Consider the following 21,784-nt stretch of genomic DNA (forward strand, 5'->3'; position numbering starts at 1 on the left):
TATATACTGGTTGTGGTGGGTCATGCAATTAGTATCCTGAGCCAGTACCCCTGAAAAGCATAATTGCACAGGTGGTAGCGAGAGCTCTCTTGGGGACTTTTTCTAGGGTTAGAGTTCAAAGATCGGTATTCTCAGACCACAGAACCGTGGAGAAGCTCAGCATGAGTTTTGCTGGTTTGCTGGTTGTGACCAGGATTGGGGACTGAGGTTCTGCCAGTCCTCCATGTTGCGTAGGGGGACATCAACCAGAAAAATCAGATATGCTCGGTTGGAGCCTGGAGCACCTGCTTCTACCTGACCTGAAACCAGAGGACCCTGTAAGGAGAATTAGACCGCCTGGAGAGAGCGAGGTCCAGTGTGGACCCTGCAGAGTAGATCTCGGGTGCAGAGTGTGAGATTCTGGTCCATGGGGACCGCCACACCTATAGGTCTATCCGCCTGCGATTATGGCTTGTAACCCCCCCCCCTCAATATGCCAGGTAGGGACCACACCAAAATCTTAAAGGCCGTCGTCCTAGTGCAATGCTGTGGTGAAGATAGGTCCTTTGCTCTGTGCAGTGTTGTGACTTGAAGAGGGAAACTGCCTTAAGTGTGTGGCTCAAGATCCTCATTTTCCTGGTAGGGGTCGGGGTGAATCTTAATGACGGTCAGCCTGGTGCAGCACTGTGGTTAAGGTAAAGCCGTCGCCCTGTGCAGTGTTGTGCTGGAAAAGAGACCCCACTTTGAGTGCCCTACACACAACCCCTGTATACTAGGTTGGACCAGTGGAGGAAGCTCAGGTCTGGTACCCGAGAACAGTGTGAAACTGTGAGCTCAGTGCTGCTGCGTCATCATCCGAACTCAAGTAGCAGCCCCAGGGCTGCCATGGGAGATAGACAGTACTTACAGTGACAGCAGAGAGCAGTGTGGAGGTCCAGATTCCATGCAGGCTGTGAAGAGACTAACATCACTATTCGCTCATCGCTGGCACCAGCCGAAGTTAACTATGAAACAGGACCACTGAATGCTCCTGGGACTTCTGCCTTTACTCCAGTAGGAGCAGGTAATACTGCACCCCGAGCTGTACAGCCTTTGTGTGGGAAGAGGGTTCGGGGATCTGCTATGACTGAAGTACCAAAGGTACTGGGACACTGACTCTGATTAGCCATTGAGGGACTTTTAAGTTCTCTAGAGTGGACTAACCTGAATGTTGCCTTAAGTAAATGGGAAATAACCTCACTCTGTAGTTGGATGAGTGGTGCGCTGATGCTCACTCACGGGGACAGTGCTACAATAAAGACCTTATGAAGACTTATTATTTAGTGTGTACCATTTATTATTTAGTGTATACCGTACTTTGGTTTGTGTACGTGTAAAAATACTACTTTTTATAAAAGCGAGTCATTTGTCTGAACATTCTTTAACTGAGGTAGTTGAATGTATGCTAATGTTGTGAGTATGTGTTCATCCTACACCTACCTCCTGCTCAAGCACCCTTTGACTGCTTAACTCACACTACCACTGAGAGTCAAGCGTGGAAGAGGTATTTGGCACAGTTGCTCAGAGCCCATAGTAGGCTGGGCCTCGAATATCAGGAATAAAAGGCCTCAACCACCATAGTTGAGACAAGTAGTTCCTGCTTACCTCATGGCCCTCTGAAAGGGGTTCTGACAGCTGAACTTGCCAGATTACTTTTTTCAAGGCTGCATGCTGTAACACTGTGTTCACAAGGCTCTCAAGTCAACAAACTGCAAGAACTATGTGAAGAAATACTACTCTTTTTAAATCACTTTGGTTCTCACAGAACCAAACGTCTATCTGACTAACATATGCAATGCCCTTGAACTAGTAGCTAGGTTGCCAAAGATGCACGGGGCTGGCAGTCGCAACTGTTATGTTTCATATTTACTTTCCTCAGAGATCACTTAGAAGTAACCATGAGGATATACGATATGTGTTTCAAATCTCCTACATGAGTAAATACATGAGAACATGTCGAGTTTTGTAATAATTAATATTTAAACAGCATTTTGCTGTCACTTAATTAAATAATCCACTTGTAGTTTTATAATAGAATAACATACAAAATCTCATACTGGCATTTTGTATAAACAAAGTTTGTTCTACATTGAACCTACCTGAACCAGACCAAAAGAAATACTTACCTTCTGGGCTATTGAGATCTGTATTTGGGTTTTTCTCCTTCAGAATCTTCATGGAATCTTGATACTTTTTGCTGGATGGTTTCCTACCAATGATACTGAGATCATAACAATCAACCATTAAGAACCGAAATGAATGAAAAGGACAAAAGTGATAAGCATAGTATCCTTCAGAATCAGAATCTTCAGGCACACACTTCGGCCTTGTAGGAACAGACTCTTGTTCATCTTGCAAACACTTACTGTTAAGCTCAGAGTTGGTTAAATAGTCCCTACTGAAGTTATAAAACTCATGGTTTCCCCACACATGATGAAATGCAGCTTTGCATTTTCCCACTTCATTTAAGACTCTTTGAAGAGATACATCAGAAGCTTGGAGCTGAAAATTGATGCCGTCTATGATATCGCCAAGTTGAAGTATAAAACTGGGCACCTGGGCTTCCTTATTCCACTCTTCGATTGCACTTTGGAAGAGATGAAGGCTTTGTCTGTAATATCGCTTTCTTGTCCTGGTAAAGTTATAACTGTCTGCTGTATCAGCATACTGAACATCTGCTATGATCCCAAAAGTAAAGTAGAGCTCCATCTCATCACTTCTTACGTTTTCTCGGTGGAGGACATTAGAATATATCTCCTGAAACAGGAAAAAGACAAATAGCCAGTTCAGGACACAAAGCTTAGAATTAAATGCATCTATTCAGAGATTGAATACAGGAAAGTGAAGCATTTCTCTTATTCCTGAAAAAAGGTCTGCCATATGAAGAGACTTGCAACCTATATACATAAACCTTCACTCTTAATTAACTACCTTGATCGATGAAGTGACTCATTCCCACAGAATGATTTATGAAATGTTGGTCAACTCTGCAGGTACTGATACTTTCAAGTCAGTCAGTGTGGTAACTTTATTAGATTCTTAAGAATCATAAAAGTTTGCATACATACCTAAAATAATTCTTGCGAGACCTATACAAAAATACTGACACAGAATACATAAATAAGCTTTAGAATTTAGGACACAAGACACATATCATCCTCCAACATATTTCTAACTCCCCCTAAATAAATACCATATTTAATTAAATGAATTCATCATGTCAGTGTTCCGCACATAAATACTGAAGAAAATAGTACTATAAAATAATTTAAAAGCTTGATTTTCTATTGTAGTTCATAACGTTTCCTAGTTGATAAAGCAGTTTGAGTGAAGTTAAGCACAGCAATACAAATAGCAGCAGTGGATAAAGAGTGTAAGAAATGAAATTTCTCCTGATAGGAACAGGGTCGAATATCACACAAGACAGGTTTAATAAACCGTGCCCTTGGATCTTGTAGAGTGTGCAGAACAACACAAAGTGCATCGTGCTTTGTTGTGCTGATTTATTGCCCGGACAGGGAGTTAGTCTCTCACACCAACTCACCTGTTTAGGGAAAGCAACAAGAAAGTGCAATGTTGGAATCTAGTCATGAGGAAGCGGGAATGTACTTGAATAGTAAAAGACAAATAAAATTGCGGCTGGTTTGGGTGCCCATCGAGTTTCAAAAATTGATTAGACATACTTAATTCGGCATAATAAGCATTTTTTATCATCAATTTCATATTAGATTGAATACAATTGCGATTATCATATTAAAGCCCTAACCCGATCTTATAAAAAATTCTTTAACATATCGAAGTCAGGGAATAGCAAGAGCCCTTTCAAGGGTCATACAATCTCTGAGAATACTCCTTAAGAATGATAAGTCCTCTGAGGTCCACACTTTTCCCCAGAGGATCAAGGGAGCGATATTTATTCTATCTTTTACAAAATCCATCCCCACTTCAGATTGGCTAAAAGCAGTGAGCGAACTAATAGGGATCATTAATAGTCTTTTTAAAAATTTGTTTTCCAGAATTTGTAGCTGGTTACTTTTGTGGTGTCCCCATACTCCCGCCCAAAAGGGAGCTACTGATAAACATTTAGATTTGTATAGGGTTTTCATTTCCGCAATTGGCTTATGTCCTAACTTGCAGGCGAAACGGAACAGCCCCTCCATTATTCTGCTGGTATGTTGGACTCTGGCCACAATCAGTTGCTCCCAATTTAATTTGTTATTAAAAACATTCCCTAGCTAAGTGAAATCGGGCACCTTATCAATAATTTTTCCTTCACCCCGAATTTCCTTCTTTTCGTTTGTTTCGGACCACACACCATAATAAAAGATTTACTAAAATGTACTTCCAGGTCCAATGCCAACATAAAGTCAGTAAAAGCATTCAAAGCTTTTTGAAGGCTGTCGGCCATCAAAGCCATCAAAACAGTGTTATCTGCGTATGACAACAGGGGTACTGATTTGCCTCCTATGCTGGGAAAGTCTAGTTGTTGCTCAAAGAGAAAAGCCCCCAGGCCATTTGTGTGTACAAGGAATAAAAAAGGGGCCAGGATACAAACTTGGCAAACCCTCCCTGTAGAAGCAATTGACCTAGTCTTTTCTCCCCCCGGGCCATAACGGATGGAAACATTAGTGGAGGCATGCAACCTACGCAACAGTTATAAGGGGCTCCTCACAACCCATTTTTTCCCATTAGTTTCCACAACTTCCCCCTATTTACAGTGTCAAATGAGCTGGATAAGTCCATGAAGGCAAGGTGGATTGATTCCCTCCTTGCCTTCATGTGCTTACCCATAACCAGGGACAAGTTGAGACACTGTTCGTTTGTTCCCATACCCCTTCTGAAGCCATATTGTGTATAACCCTGGGCAAAGCACTGCGCTACGCTCGCGTAGTTTGCAAAGTTTGCGCTACTTCGCACTACGCGAACTGCACGTAGCACAGTGCAAACACGCGTAGCGTAGTGCAGCGGTAATTTTTTGCTTGCTCGCAGTCCTCAACGTCAAGTTGGCGACCGCAAGCAAGCAAGCAAATAAACCTCCCGGCGAGATTCTCAACGCGGGGAGGTCAGGTTTCTCTTTGCGAGTGGTCGCGTATGCTCGCGACCACTTGCGATGAGAAACTACAAGTCCGCGTTGAGAAGGCTGACGCTCAAGTAAAAATCTACTTGAGCGGCAGAAAACTACACCTCGCATTGTGCAAGATGCCGTTTTCAATGATTGCACAGTGCCGGATGCTTGTCCGCACTGTGCAATCATTGAAAACGGCATCTTGCACAGTGCGAACAAGGTACTACGCAGTTCGCGAAGTGCACTTCGCGTAGCTACGCGTAGCGCTACTTCGCGAATTACGCCAAGCCCTAATTGTGTATTGGATATAAGTCCAGAGGCCTTAGCACAGGATTCCAGGTGTGCAAGAATTACCCTCCCAGGACTTTACATGTGACATCAATTAAGGAGATGGGCCTGTAGCAAGGAGCATCGTTTCTATTACCTTTTTTCTAAATCGGCACCACCACAGCCTCCTTCCGTGATATAGGAATACGACCCACTATTACAGCTTTGAAAACATTAACCAGCAGCGGTGCCTATCATTCATGATAGCTTTTAAATAAATACAGGGGCACCCAATCCCGGCCTGGTGCTTTCGAGGAAATACCCTTTAATAGAGCATCTTCAACCTCCCTTACAGTAAGGGAGGAACTAAGATGATATGCTGTATCCGAGTTAATTACTAATTCATCCCTTTGTTCGTGTGGTGAGACGCTATTTGGGCTTAAAAAAATTGTAAAATGAAGTTCCCAGGCTTCCCCCAGTATTGTTGATTCCATGCTATTTGCCTCGTTAGTGAAAAGGGGGCTATTGATAACCTCCCAAAAACTTTTAGAATCCCTGAGATTACTAGCTCTCTCAAGATCTTCCCAGGCTAGTCTTCTCAGTTCATCCTTTCGCTGCTCAGTTATACGTTTATAGGTTTGCCTCACTCTCTTAATTAAAGTTCGTTCACGGGGTATTACATGCAAGGCAATCTTGAGATCTTTATACGCCCCTGAACACTCAGCATTAAACCATCTTGATTCTTGACGGTCTCTCGTTTTCACCAACTTAGTTAGGTCTTTAGCAAAGTTTTTGCAAATTAATTCGAAATCCTGTATGACCACATCTGGGTGGGAATCATGAGATAAACATGACATGATGTGACTTAGATTAGCCTTTACGATATTCTCCTCAATTTGGGAGGGATTTATTTTACCCCATTTTAGTCTCACTCCCTGGTTACGATTATACTTGAGTGGACGCCTGTTAACCTTGCCTTCCTGTGCAGTTACATACAGGGAAATAGTGAGGGGATTGTGATCACTAGCTGGGTTTGGTTCAACCGCAAATCTCTCTACGAGGCAAGCAAATTTTCTAGATATTAACAAAAAATCGATTGTACTAGTTTTACCTCCACCCTGGTAAGTTGGATATTGTATGGGTGGGGTACTGACCAAGGTATCACCCAAACATAAATCATTTACCACAATAATAAAGTTTAATGCTTCACCCTGCAAAGTGTGTTTAAAATGTTCTCAATATCAATAACGCCGCAAACTTCAGTTGAACCATAGCCACATAATGTACAATTGAAGTCGCCTGGCCAAATTATACATAGAGGATAACATTTTCCTGCTACCGTATCAATTTCCTCTTTGAGGGTATTAATGACCTCACAATTATTTGGATCAAATGTATTATAATACGAGTGAACCAATAATAATGTAGCATCAATCAAGTTTGAAATCAAGATGAGTTGGTACAAGGGGGAGTCAATTAAATTCTCTGTCTTTAGTAACCCATATTTAACAGAAATCAATGTTACCAATCCTCCCTCTACTCTCCCTGAAATTGAAGATGTTGCCTAGACATTGAAAGAACAATATCCATCTATATCTATATCGCTGGTACTCCAGGTTTCTTGGACACAAATTATGTCAAATGTCTTAACATATTGTAACCAGGTCTCATCAGTTAATTTTGAGGAGATACCTGCGATGTTCCGAGAAATGAGTCTAAGGGGACTGATGGTATAGTCATGCTCCACACTGGCTTCCCCAATAAAATTAATAATGGCTGGCATTGGTGAAGGGATATAAGCTATTATCAGGGTCATGATCATATGTATGAGAGGAGGCAACAGCACTATTTGCTAAATCAGTGGCTTTTTCTAAATTTTTCAGGGAAGTGCCCATTTTCTCAGAATTTTTCAGAGCGGACGTTTGTCAATCTATATCTATAAGCCCACTCAATGCGTCAAAACGATTTGGGTGAAACCAAGCAGGGTGCGAGGGTGCTTGTTTGCCTGCATATGCCTCTCTTCCTCTACAATAAGCCTTGGAGGTCTGGGCGGTTGATAGAAGAACCCCAGGGGTAAAAGGGCTATCTATTTCCCTTGTATCTGTAGACCAGTTATCCATTCTATCGAATATTGACTTGACCAGAGCTGGAGATCTGAGTGATAAGACTATACAATCTCCAGGGAGGGTCTTAGTAGATTTACCCACCCACTCAATCCGACGCACCACCTTAAATTCTGAGAATAGCACGTTATCACTTATCCCCGTCCTAGCATTAAAAAAGTGCAATGATTTATTCTTCAATGTTGACCCGTGTTCTGACTCACCGGGCAGCAATGGGGGAACCTTAGCAAATACCAGGGTATATGGAGTTGCTTCTGGTGGTAAGTGTAGATTGGTATGGGGGCCACAAGGGCCTCTTTGGGCAGGGTACTGTCCTTCTATTGTGCTTGTAAACCGGGATCTCTCACCTTGGGTGCGACTAGACTTATCAATGCAGGCACTACTTGAGGCATGTGTGTTCCGGCCCTAGTTAGTGGTCAAACCTTTTGTCTGTTGTGCAATCTCAGTGCCATTTGGCAAAGTGCATGCTACCCTTAGGCGTTGTGAGTCATCACAATGTTTTAGAGGGGGGTCAGGATGGTGCACAACCCCTCTCTCGACAATACTCTTAGATGGATCATATGGGGGAATAACATCTATTCTCTTTTCGGGGTGATCAAGCAAAAATTGGGAGGTACTATTAGTCTTTAGCTTTTCTAGATTAATTAATCTTGCCTCGATTTCAATTAACTTTTGCAATATTGGTTCTAATAAAGCTGAAACCGATAGCTTCAATTTTTTCCAAAATTCTTCCCCCTCTTGTGGTAATAAAACTCCTTTAGATGCAACTTCTTTTAAGGTTGGAGAGGGCCCCAGATTACACTCTTTATCCGCTGGATTACTCCTACTGTGGAAAAGTAAATTTTGCCATGTTATATGTGCCTACGTGTTCCCCACTCTATGTTATATGTGCATGATCGATATGCATATATCCCCCTATGATCGATTAAAGACGCAATCATAGTTGTGTCCAACTCTAGTATGCCAGTTTCCAGTTCTCGTGAAAGCAACGAGTATTAGGCCTATGTTGCCATGTTTTACAGTGTGCACGTTAATTCACCGCATTGTCCCCGTTTCTAGGCCTCAAAAGGGCCCGGACACCAGATTCAAGCTCCAGTCTCCTGAACACTCTCCGAGGAGCGATGCAGCCCCCACCTGCATCCCTGACCCTTCGCTTACTTCCTGCCGCACAGTGCCCGGCCCGGCCTGGCTCTGCCTGCCTGTCTGCCAAGAGTATGTTATGCTTCTAGTTATCAGTTCAGCCCTCCTTCTCTGCATTCCTAAGCTACTGAATCGCATCAATAGTTTCAGCCAGGGTCTAGCCTTTCTGTCTCCATGCAAGAGAAATACTGTATTAATATTCATAGAATATTCCTCGCACACGCAATACATGTAGAATAATGCATGCACCAGCCTTAGAGTCAAGTAGCCTTTGCCCTGATAACTTTTGGATTCTATCAACATGTACTCCAAACACCAGATACCAGATATGCCATAGGTACATGTCGTCCTGACACCGTAGACTTTAGTCTCCTCTTCTAGTGCAGAAGTCTTAGCCCCCAGTTCTCCCTGGTAACACGCCTTTGCCCGTTTGCGCGCACCACTAGGTTAAAGGTCCCAGCTGCTCTCAGGTAGCCCCCACCATGTTTCCGCCCACTCATGACATTTCTATGACGTCTTCATCACATGTCTATGTATACGCCCTGTACACGCCTTCTTGTTACACCCATTTTGTCTTATCTTTCGCGACTGCTACGAGTTACGCCTACTGCTACGCCTACTGTATGCAATGTAATGTAATGTATTATACTATATATATGCTGCACTGTCGATGAGGCAGAGCAGCTGCCATCCATTCTATTTCCGTGCAGGCTATCCCGTTCCTGTCCCTTCCCTTATGCCTGATTAAAGCCTGTTAGACTCAGATACCTCGAATCCTGTCTCTTATTTATTGAGCTATCTGTTTTATTCAATGTATTCAAAAATAGTACTGGTAATTAATTATTTATTTACCACATAATGGCGCCCGAATAGGGACTTGCCCTTTCCCCACGCGCCGGCGAAGCCACGCAGGCCCCCTGACCCTCTGCAGCCGTGACGGAACCATACCGTGCACGTGCAGATATTTCTGCTTCAAGTATCCCTCAGGCCCACAGAGGAGACGGAGGTTGCGGTCCAGCATCCAGACGAGGCGGTGAGGAACGCGGCGAGTCCCGACCAGAGCCCAAGCCGAGAGTACAAGGTCCGAGGTATCCGGAGGCCCACCTGTAACTGAAGTCCGAAGTTCGTAGTCCGACGTCGTAGCAGTCCAGTCCAGTCCGAGGCCTTCCGTTCTTGCTGCCCGGTGAGTACCGTTGCTGGGGTAGTATCTAGACAGGGTCAATTAATTTGTCTCTGGTCCAGTGGGTTTGGGTACACAGATCCAGTCCGAAGTGTTCACCTAGGTGGATACGGGTCCTGACGTGTCTCTTTATGGGACCGGTATGTTTCGTACTGTTTTAGCAGTGCATCTAGTAATTCTAGTAAGTTTCGTTCTCGAGAAATTCATGTGTTCTGTTCCCAGTATATCAGGTAATATTCTGTCCGAACTGTTATTCTAATGTTATTCAATGTGTTTTCAATGTTGTGGTATGAGTGATTTGTTTTTCTATTCATTATTGTGTTTATCGTGTATTGTATTGTGTTCGGATTCAAGTCTAGAATGCCTCTGTTTTCCAAGTTACGTCAGTTAAAGACCAGAAAAGGGTTACTCGAGGAAGCAGTTCCTGTCCCGCCTAGGGACAGTCCAGGACATTTTATGTATCATAAGCATGGCTTAAGTGCCATATTGTATTTAGATTTATGGGTCGACTATACCAAGGAATTAGAAGAGAAATATAGATGGCCTGTATCAGGTACATGGGATGCCGAGTGCATCATGCGAGTAGAAGAGGCATTATGGAAAAAGAAAGCCCGACAGTCCCAGAAAGATGCCATCGAGTTATGGCGCAAAGAATCTCATAGAAGAACCGAAAAAGAAATCAGAAAAACAGAGTTAAGTAGGGAATCCTCAGAGAGAGCCCAAGAAAGGGAACTTCTAGAAGAAGGTGAACGAGTTAGAGCAGAACAGTCAGACAGACAGAGAAATGCTCTTATAAGGGGCATGTATCCTCTTCTTGCCGAGGGCTTGCCAAAAGCAACCCCGGAAGCACTCTGTAATTTTCCGCCGCCATTGGTCCCGATTAAGCTACGTCACAAACCGACCGCAGCTGATATTTTTCTCTCGTCCTATTTGGACGATACAGTCCCAGAATATACAAATCCTGTTCCGCCTGCTCCCGTTAATAATGTAATTCCTGCTTCTCCAGCCACTGGTCCCGTGGGTCCCGTTAATGTTACAGCACCTGTTACAGCACCCCCGGCCCAGTCCGCAGTACATGTACCCGCTTTACCAGTCACTCTACCAGCACGTACAGTATATACCGACGACTCTAGTTTAGGAGCCGCGGGGGGAGATTCTCCTCGTACCCCGCCTCAACCCAGACGTCTGACGCTACATGAACTAGCGTTACAGCGTACGCCAAAAGTGAATACATACGTCGATATCAAGCGAGCACTTACCGAATGTCGTTATGATCCTGTTCCAGGCGATGGTAACATGGTCATATATTCATTACGTTTAAGACGGGTGACCGACTATTTGGACACCCTGCCCGATATGAGAGAACATCTAGACAGAATATATAGTTTTATCCGTACCGGAGTGAATCCAGAAAGTGTTCACGAAGCCATGGTTCAGAGAAAAGTCGAGACTCAGCTCATGCTTTTAAAGTTTTTGATTAACTGTTTAATACGAGAGCAGGATTGTCCAGAAAAAGATCAAGAAGAAATGAAAGTCCTGACCAGGTGGAGTGACAATATAGCCGAGGGAAGACACAAGACACAAAATTGTATAGAGAGTATGTACAAGAAAATTCGTAGGGAAATTATAAAGATACACGAGAAACGAGAAGCAAAACAAGCAACCGAGAAAGAGAATGACTCTTCTACTGAAGAGGTAGACGACGAGAATCCCTCCAGAATAGCGTATGTAGGTAGAACTAGACTTTCCGACAGACATTCACGTCCAGATTACGAGAAAAGTTTTTCTCCTCCAGTGCCAGAGCAGTGTTCTCTTGAGCAAGTATTCCAAGCTACCGATCATATTCTGAAATCGCGAATAGGTTATAGTGAGCTTAGTACAATGCATGAACAAGAACTAGCCCGATCGGCAGTCCGGTGGACTACTGATTCTACCACTTTTCCAGACAAAATAGTGGCACAAATGTTTCTGAAACTGCCCCCAGCCGAGCAACGACTGGTGGGCATGTATATGATCCAGCATCTCATTACACTGTATGAGGATCAACATTCTGATCCAGGTCCTCTACATGATGTATTGAACGAGTTACTCCAATACAGATGGAAAGGTCTAGGTACCGACTTAATTAATGTCATTCTAGAACAGCGCCACAAATACCGAACGTTTCTGAATCCACATTTTGTTCACGTCTCACCCCCAGAAGGTAAATCATTCTACATAGACAGACAGAATCCGTTACGAGAAGTACATCCAGTCAAGAAAGAGGGTGGTGGTCTAGAACGAGTATTTGTTTACACCCCTATCACAAAGATGGAACTCTTAGAAATGAAAAAGTTAATTCCCTGTCATGATAAAGATCCAGCAGGGTTCCACCATGAATTAAAAGACATGCTCCGTATGGGAGAATACACGTATCCTGATATCATTAAAATGTTAAAGGTCCTGTTGCCTGCGGGCATATATGAAAAACTAAAAGAAAAAGAATGGGAGGTGGGAGAGAAAAAGATAGATTGGACAGCTCTAGAAGCTGAAGATAATTCACGAGTACCAGGTACCGGTCTTGGGGATAAAGCTAAAGCATTGCCCGAGTTATTAATACAAGTCTTGCCAAGATTACTAGCCACGAAAAAGGAAGATTGGGATGCCATCTCAGCCTGTAAACAGAAACAAGATGAAGATACTAGTGATTTCTATTCTAGATTTGAAAAATGTTTTATTATTAATAGTGGTCTGAAAACAAGTAGTGAATCGTACCCCCATCTTTTTGTTACCAAACTAGTCGAGAATTCAAGCCCACAAGTTAAAAATCGAGTATTGAAAGTCGAGAGCACCTGGCAAGCTAATACTCCGTCACAGATGCTTCAAATGCTCCAGTATCACCAGAACAGAATCAGGGAAGAGCAGGAACATGAAAGAAGACGTATGAAAGACACGAAAATGAAAGTATTAGTTGCACAATCTGTTCCACAGGACAGTCAGAAGAGGGGTCCGAATCAAGCCAGTCATCCCGCAGCTCCCGTTAAAGGGACATGCAACTACTGTAAACAGCCAGGTCATTTTATAAACGAATGTGCAGTTCTGAAACATAACATAGCTACTGGTAAGACCAAAGAGAGACCACGTCCGCCTAGACAAGAACAAGTTTTACAAACTTCCCAGCCACCACAGAATGCACAACAGACAGTTACAGTACCGCAGCCTATCGCTGCAACACAACACGTTACACAGCAGATGTACCAGTATGCACAGTCAGAGTATCCAGATTATCAGCCGTATTCATGAAACAGCCTAGAGAGGGAGGTTGGCTTGCCTCTCATCGAGATTCCTGTAGATCAAGAGGGTCCCTATGTACATAGTCAAGTATTAGGGAAAGACAGAAAGTTTCTGATTGATACAGGGGCAAGTAGGACTACCATCAGTCATGACGAGGTTCCAGGGGCTCCACTCTCAGGCTCAAGAAATGTTTCCCTTGGATTTTCAGGAAAGCCTATTGTTAATGAAATATCGAAACCAGTTACTCTAGAAGTCGGTCCACTGTCCCGAACTACTGATTTGTTACTAACAAAGTCTTGTCCAGAAAATTTGTTAGGCATTAAGACGTTAAAAGAATTAGGAGCAGTTATATGCTGCTCCCCAGAAGGGGTCCGCCTGTTCCTCCGAGATTTTAAAGGTCATTATGTATTACGTGATTTTGATCCAAGATTATTGAATGTACCACAGCATTTATGGGCGCAAGGTCCAACTGATGTAGGTTGTATGCATATCACACCCTATCGTGTCACTCTGAAACAAGGTGTTGTATTACCACGAATCTGACAGTACAAATTGCCACCTGAGGCTGTAGCAGCCTTATCCAAAATTATTGACGAGCTTATTGTTCAAGGAGTGGTTGTAGAAACTGACTCCAATGTATGTAATTCTCCTATCATTCCAGTCCTGAAACGTACTGATCCCACTGCACCTCCAGTTTATCGATTAGTGATTGACCTTCGAGAACTTAATAAATGTATTATACCCCAGTACCCAGTAGTCCCTGATATTTCATCACTCTTGACAGCCATTGACTCTGAAGCCACATTCTTTTCAGTTATCGATCTCAAGAACGCATTTTTCAGTGTCCCCATTCATCCAGACAGCCAGTTCCTTTTCGGATTCTGTTTAAATGGAAGAAGCTATAAATTTACACGAGCACCTCAAGGTTTCACAGAAAGTCCTAGCATTTACAGTCAAGCACTTAAGAGACAACTAGACAATATTCACATGCCAACTGACACTGCCCTACTCCAGTATGTCGATGATCTACTGATCACAGCCCGTTCTGAACGTGACTGCGAGCGTGCGTCACTTACAGTCCTGTATTTCCTGGCCGAGATGGGGCACAAGGTGTTCCCTTCCAAATTGCAATTCTGTGTCCAGCAAGTGGTCTACTTAGGACACTTACTGTCCAAGAGGGGTAGGCAGTTGACACCTGACCGCATCCAGTTAATAGCACATCTTCCACAGCCCAAGACTCAGAAGGAGGTACGAGCTTTTATCGGCCTCACTTCTTACTGTAGACAATGGATTCCTCAGTATGCATTTCTAGCCAAGCCACTGATACAGTTAACGACACAGGAGGCAGCCACATCGACTGTCCTCCCTTGGACCCAGGAACATACACTTGTTTTTAATGAATTAAAGAAAGCTTTATGCCAAGCACCTGTTCTAGCAACACCAAACTACAGTAAGCCTTTTACACTTTTTGTTACAGAACGTGATGGTACTGCATTATCTGTTCTCACACAAGATCAAGCAGGACAGTACAAGCCTTGTGCTTATTTTTCTAGCACATTAGATCCAGTGGCCCAGGCTCTGCCTGCGTGCCTCAAGTCAGTTGCAGCCACAGCACTAGCTATCAGACAGAGTGATTCCATAGTGTTAGGACACTCCCTGACAGTACAAGTTCCACACTCCGTGGAAGTTCTTTTAAACCGAACACAGACTCAGCACTTGACGATTGCACGTTTAACAGGTTATGAACTGACACTGTTTCAGCCACACATAGAAATCAGACGCTGCAACGTTTTAAATCGCGCTACACTGTTACAGTCAGTTACTTCAAATCCTGCCACACATGACTGTGTGGAAGTCGTTAACACCATGACAAAGCCAAGACAAGACTTGACAGATATTGCATTACCTGATCCTGACCTGACACTTTATGTGGATGGTTCATGCATGAGAACAAGTACAGGAGAACTAGTAGCCGCGTATGCAGTGACTACGGACACTGAAGTTATAGAAACACATCGTATTGATACCCTGTCTGCTCAAGCAGCAGAGCTAGTCGCTCTGACCCAAGCCTGTATACGTGCCAAGAACTTGAAAGTTAACATATATACAGATTCACGTTATGCATTCGGAGTCGTACACGACTTTGGAGTGCTCTGGCAGGAGAGAGGTTTCATGACTTCTCATGGAACCAAAATTCAGCATGGTTTCCTCATTCAAGCTCTGTTAGATGCCATACATTTACCGACAGCTATTGCTATCATGAAGTGCAAGGCACATACGAAAGTCACTGATATCATTTCCCAGGGTAACGACCTGGCAGATCGAACAGCCAAGCTTACAGCTCAGACCTCAGACATTCCAGTTAACACGACACAGACACTCATTCCAGATCAGACTACTTGTATGACAGTTAAGGACCCTACACAAGATGTAATAGATATACAGTCACATGCCACTCCAGATGAAATCAAGAAATGGTCCGAACAAGGAGGGGTCCAGACAGATCAGGGATGGTTGACGAAAGGAAAAGCCACATGGTTTCTCCCCGACTCAATGGTTCAAGTCATTATTAATACCGCACATAGTCCAGCACATTTAGGAGAAAAGGCCATGTTAGACAGCATCCAGAACCTTTGGTTCAACAAGCATTTGCGAGCAGCAGCCAAGCAGAAAGTCCGTACCTGCATGATATGTTGTCAGTTCAATCCAGGTAAAAGTGTCCCGGTGGAACAAGGTGGATTCCATCCTCCTGACCACCCTTTTGAAGTCCTCCAGATGGATTATATTCAGATGGAGAGATGTCGAGGTTTCAAGTATGTCCTCGTAATTGTATGTGCTTTGTCCAGATGGACAGAAGCATATCCTGTTCCAGATTACACTGCCGCGACCACTGCCAGGCAGTTGGTTCGTGAGTTTTTCCCCCGCTATGGACTACCAAGGGTCGTGTATTCAGATAACAGCCAGCCATTCTCATCCGAGCTCATGAAACAAGTTTCCCTTCTGTTAGGGTACCAGTGGAAGTTCCACTGTGTACGGCACCCCGAAGCAGCTGGTCTAGTTGAGAGACATAATCAGACATTGAAAATCCGCATTGCAAAAGTATGCGCAGAGAAAGGTGTAGATTGGTTGGTAGCCCTGCCAGTTGCTCTTTTTTATATGAGAATGGTTGCACACTCTAGATCAGGTCTGTCCCCGTACGAGGTCGTATTCGGCCGTCCTCCTAATATGGGGGGTACACCTATGCCCCGAAAGATTACAGACGTTTCCAGTAATATGTTGACAGATTACCTAGCTTCCTTGATGTCTGCCCTACACTCTTGTCGTTCACAGGTTGCCGCTGCTTTTCCAGACAACACTGAGGTGAAACTGCATGAAGTCGTTCCAGGGGATTTCGTCCTGGTGCGCAATTTTGACCGTTCAAGTCCGTTGGAGACCCGTTGGAAGGAGCCCCAGCTGGTGTTATTAACAACAAGGACCGCCGTCAAGTTCGAAGGACGCAAGGGCTGGGTGCATACCAGCCATATCAAGAAATTCCATGGATTACGGCCAAAGACATTTATCAAAGACTGCCCCGTTCTTAAGGACTGTCCAGACACAGACTCTAAACTTCCCCTGTTAGAGAAAACTCCGCAGCAGGAGTATAAAGCAAAACTCCGGTCTAGTAAAATAAGTCAGCCAGTTTAATTGTCTAAGTCCCTCTCGGGTGAAACGGTTAGACAGGTTCCTGACATGTATGAGATAGACCCACATAGTGAGAGAGTTAGTCAAAACTCTAAAAGATGTATTATCGTTCTATTCTTTTTATTATTTTTGAGTCTTATGGTTACATGCATAAGTTATGCTTTTCATTTATGTTTTCCTATTTCACATGTACATATGTTTCCTAATGTTACAGTAGAGCACGCATTTAGTGACCTGCCTCCTCACGAGTTATCCTATCGTCTTGCTATGCGTAATAACACATTTATCAGAATGTTACACTATTCACACCAGACCAGCAATGCCACTAATTGTTGGGTGTGTGGTCGACTTCCCCCTTTCCAGACACCGAAGGGAGTTCTGCCACTCTTTCCTTATCCGTTTTCACACAATGGTTCGTGTGGAGCATGGTCCATGTTAACGTCATCCTCAACTGATATGTCCCTTCTGAATCGAACATGTTTCCCAGACAAGCAAGGTCTTTCCCATAGAACAGGGTTAGATCTAGAAAATGAAGTATATGATTTAGGTAATTATTCCTCGAATTTCATGGTTTTGAATGTTCAGTCCGATACTACTCCAGATTTGCCTGCTATTTCAGTACTACCAGTCAAAGGCAAATTATGTGTCAGAAAGAATGGTTCCGCACATGTAGGACATAGTGATTGTACTACTGTGGTCGAGTATAGTGACAGTGGGAAATCTATTTTCAAAGCCTCACGTCATTCTTATTTTGTTTGTGGTCAGACCGCATATATCCGTCTGCCCCTCGATTGGGATGGAACATGTTACATTGCCTTCCTACTGCCACCAGTTTTTCTAGCCCCATCTGATTATCACAGAAACACACATCTAGTACACGTTAGACATAGAAGGGAGACTGAGTCCCCAATTGTCGATCAAACTGAAACTACTCTAGAACAATATCAAGACTTCAATAAAGGTTTCTTTTTCTTTATAGGCCCTGTCCAGAATAGTAAGTTAATACGTAGGTTAACCAGAACCCTTGAAGCAGTAGTGAATGAGACTACTTCCGCTCTAGGTAACTTAACCGAAGAGCAATCTGCCATTAGATTTGTCGTGCTCCAAAATCGTCTCGTTCTTGACGTCATATTGGCCGATAGAGGAGGAGCTTGTAGAGTCATCGGATCTAGTTGCTGCATTTTCATTCCTAATAACGCACCGTCTGTTTATTCAGCTATAACCAGACTTCATAAAATTGCCCATCAGTTACACCAAGATCCAGGCACCTGGACATGGTCCGGTTGGCTCTGGAGTATCATATCTGCCTGGGGATGGAAAGTATTGTCATTCCTAGGTATAGCAGTAATGATCATATTCAGTTGCTGCCTCTGTTTACAATGTGGCCCTGCGATTTGCGGCTTGTGCGCTACATCCTGTATTCCTAGTCCTAAGTCCCGTTCCAAGACAATTCGAGACGAGCAAATGATGCTATATGAACAGATAGATGGTATCATGAATATTGATGTTTCCTGATGGAAACGTAGGGCACAAGGAGGGAATGTGGAAAAGTAAATTTTGCCATGTTATATGTGCCTACGTGTTCCCCACTCTATGTTATATGTGCATGATCGATATGCATATATCCCCCTATGATCGATTAAAGACGCAATCATAGTTGTGTCCAACTCTAGTATGCCAGTTTCCAGTTCTCGTGAAAGCAACGAGTATTAGGCCTATGTTGCCATGTTTTACAGTGTGCACGTTAATTCACCGCATTGTCCCCGTTTCTAGGCCTCAAAAGGGCCCGGACACCAGATTCAAGCTCCAGTCTCCTGAACCCTCTCCGAGGAGCGATGCAGCCCCCACCTGCATCCCTGACCCTTCGCTTACTTCCTGCCGCACAGTGCCCGGCCCGGCCTGGCTCTGCCTGCCTGTCTGCCAAGAGTATGTTATGCTTCTAGTTATCAGTTCAGCCCTCCTTCTCTGCATTCCTAAGCTACTGAATCGCATCAATAGTTTCAGCCAGGGTCTAGCCTTTCTGTCTCCATGCAAGAGAAATACTGTATTAATATTCATAGAATATTCCTCGCACACGCAATACATGTAGAATAATGCATGCACCAGCCTTAGAGTCAAGTAGCCTTTGCCCTGATAACTTTTGGATTCTATCAACATGTACTCCAAACACCAGATACCAGATATGCCATAGGTACATGTCGTCCTGACACCGTAGACTTTAGTCTCCTCTTCTAGTGCAGAAGTCATAGCCCCCAGTTCTCCCTGGTAACACGTCATTGCCCGTTTGCGCGCACCACTAGGTTAAAGGTCCCAGCTGCTCTCAGGTAGCCCCCTCCATGTTTCCGCCCACTCATGACATTTCTATGACGTCTTCATCACATGTCTATGTATACGCCCTGTACACGCCTTCTTGTTACACCCATTTTGTCTTATCTTTCGCGACTGCTACGAGTTACGCCTACTGCTACGCCTACTGTATGCAATGTAATGTAATGTATTATACTATATATATGCTGCACTGTCGATGAGGCAGAGCAGCTGCCATCCATTCTATTTCCGTGCAGGCTATCCCGTTCCTGTCCCTTCCCTTATGCCGATTAAAGCCTGTTAGACTCAGATACCTCGAATCCTGTCTCTTATTTATTGAGCTATCTGTTTTATTCAATGTATTCAAAAATAGTACCGGTAATTAATTATTTATTTACCACACTACGCCCCAATGGTTTAGGCAGAAGGTAGTTTTGTTTAAAAGAGGCCAGCCCTTTCCTTTTCTTGGCCGGTGGTGCCTGGCTGTTTCCATGTGTAGATTTTGCTTTCTGACCCCGTGTCATTACATTTGGCACAATAGATTTGACAGATTTGTCAATAACATCAATAATATCAGAAGCATTAGATACATTAGCGGCATTAATAACCGCTAATTCCGAAACTGTTGCATGTGAAGTGCTGGTATGCATTGAATTTACTTCCGGGTTAAGTTGTAGCATGGGGACAGAAGAAGCACGTCGATTCTGAGGGTTTTGGGGTTTCAGGGACAGTCTGCACTCAGTGAGCTCTATTTCATGAATGAGTGCAGACTGAGCCCTAAGTAAAAAAGCGTCCAGGGTCCCCACGACCCCTTTCCCATTTCCACATTTAGTCCTACTCATTTGTATCCCTCTTCAGTCTACAGAAAGTGACAATGTTAATGTTAGTGTCAATATCAGTTATAATGACGATTCAGTACCTTAACTGGCCACTACCAGGTTGCTCCAGGACCAAAGATTTCAATATGTGGCCCAGCCCGGCCTCCTTCAGCATCCGACGGGCCAGCACGCATGCGGCCCGGGCTGCGGGAGCCCTGTGCCGCTTCTGTGCACCTCCCGGTGCTTGCTCCTGGCGTGTGCGCCGCTAGGGATGCTGGGATTGGTGGTCCGTCCTCCTTTCCTGGGACCACTCAAATCCTCAAATGACTCCTGTGGCGGTGGCAGCATGGACAAGTGGCGTGAACAGTGGCAGTTACTGAAGGTAAGGTATGGCTCCCGCGCTGCGGGAGCCCTGTGCCCCATTTGTGCGCCTCCCGGCGCTCGCTCCTGGCGTGTGCGGCGTACGCGCCGCTAGGGGTACTGGGATTTGTGGTCCGTCCTCCTTTCCTGGGACCACTCAATTTCCCAAATTACTCCTGTGGCGGTGGCGGCGTGGACAAGTGTCGTGAACAGTGGCAGTTACTAAAGGTAAGTTTTGGTGTGCCCCATTTGTGCGCCTCCCGGCGCTTGCTCCTGGCGTGTGCGGAATATGCGCCGCTAGGGATACAGGGAATTGTGGTCCGTCCTACTTTCCTGGGACCACTCAAATCCCTGAATAACTCCTGCGGTGGTGGCGGCGTTGACAAGTGGCGTGAACAGCGGCAGTTACTGAAGGTAAGTTTTGACTGATATTAAGTTCTCCAAGGCAGTTTTCAATAACATGTTTCCTCTCCTTAAGCGTCTGTCAGGTAGTCTCTATCCATAATCTAACAGATTCTTGTGTTTTTTATATGTGTTTGAAAGCGGGCCTCCAAAATGAATTAAGAGCATCACACCCAGCATCACAACCATCCCATAGTTTGCAGACACTGTTTTTGGCATAATTAGCAGTGGTAAATAAAAGAGAGTCTATGCAGGTTGTCACCTCTTTGTGTCTCCCTAGGACTGCTGCGTACAATTTATAGCCTCCAAAATGAACATTGAGATTTTCTTGTTTGATGGGCTTCATTTTAATATTTTATCTGGCTACAAAGAGTCATACAGGTCTGGACAACCTCATGTATTCAACAATTTGTTTAAAAAGTAGTATAAGAAGAAGTGCAAAGAAAAAGTGGGCATTGGGTAAGCGCCACTCAGCCATTAGCCTTCATGTGTTTTTCATCTTTAGCCATTACATGTCTGGGCTGTTCATAACCATGCATTTCATGGATGGCTGCATTGTTCCATTTGTGTTGCTCTTAGATTTTGGTGATCTCATCCTTGTTAAGCACAGTCTCCAGAATTCATATAGGAAGATTTTTAATAGAAGTATGGCACAGAAGCCCCCCATTCAGAAGCTTGGTGGCTAGATGGTCAGCCTCCTACTTCAACAGATCTCCCTCTACCATACAGACAAGGATGACATGCACAAGATTCCATAAAGTAGCATCTATAAGGCCAAGCAGTTTCACACAAAAGACACATAGGAAACTAGGACCCAACACAGCTCCCTCCTTTATAAACACACAGATGGGACACATAGGGAACTAAGAATCAACACATATCAAGTAGTCCTTTTGTTAGGCTGCATATGCAACATGACCATTAGTAACCAGTGTGTGTTCTTCGATGTAATTACTCTGCTGCACATCAACACCCTGATGCTTGTTTACAGGAATTTTCTTTAGGAAGTGGATGCTGTTTGGATACATTAAACTACTATCAAATTAAAGCATTATTAACTAATCATCCTTACCTGTTCCTATGTTTTTTTTTAATTATCATTGTAACATGTTGTTGAAGTTACCTTTCCAAAACTGCGAACTACTAATAA

At 44.0% G+C, this 21,784-nt stretch overlaps 1 protein-coding gene across 3 annotated transcripts in view; it reads right to left on the minus strand.

Moving 5' to 3' along the window:
- The window catches only part of LOC144770320 (manganese-dependent ADP-ribose/CDP-alcohol diphosphatase-like), a 235,725-nt gene that overhangs the window by 54,404 nt on the left and 159,537 nt on the right, over positions 1–21,784 (minus strand). For all 3 annotated transcript variants that reach the window (XM_078654735.1, XM_078654737.1, XM_078654736.1), the window contains exon 3: positions 2,145–2,775. In XM_078654735.1, coding sequence (XP_078510861.1) covers positions 2,145–2,775 — 631 coding nt within the window. The remainder of the gene's footprint in view (positions 1–2,144; positions 2,776–21,784) is intronic.

Source organism: Lissotriton helveticus, chromosome 7, assembly GCF_964261635.1.
Source record: "Lissotriton helveticus chromosome 7, aLisHel1.1, whole genome shotgun sequence".
NCBI lineage: Eukaryota > Metazoa > Chordata > Amphibia > Caudata > Salamandridae > Lissotriton > Lissotriton helveticus.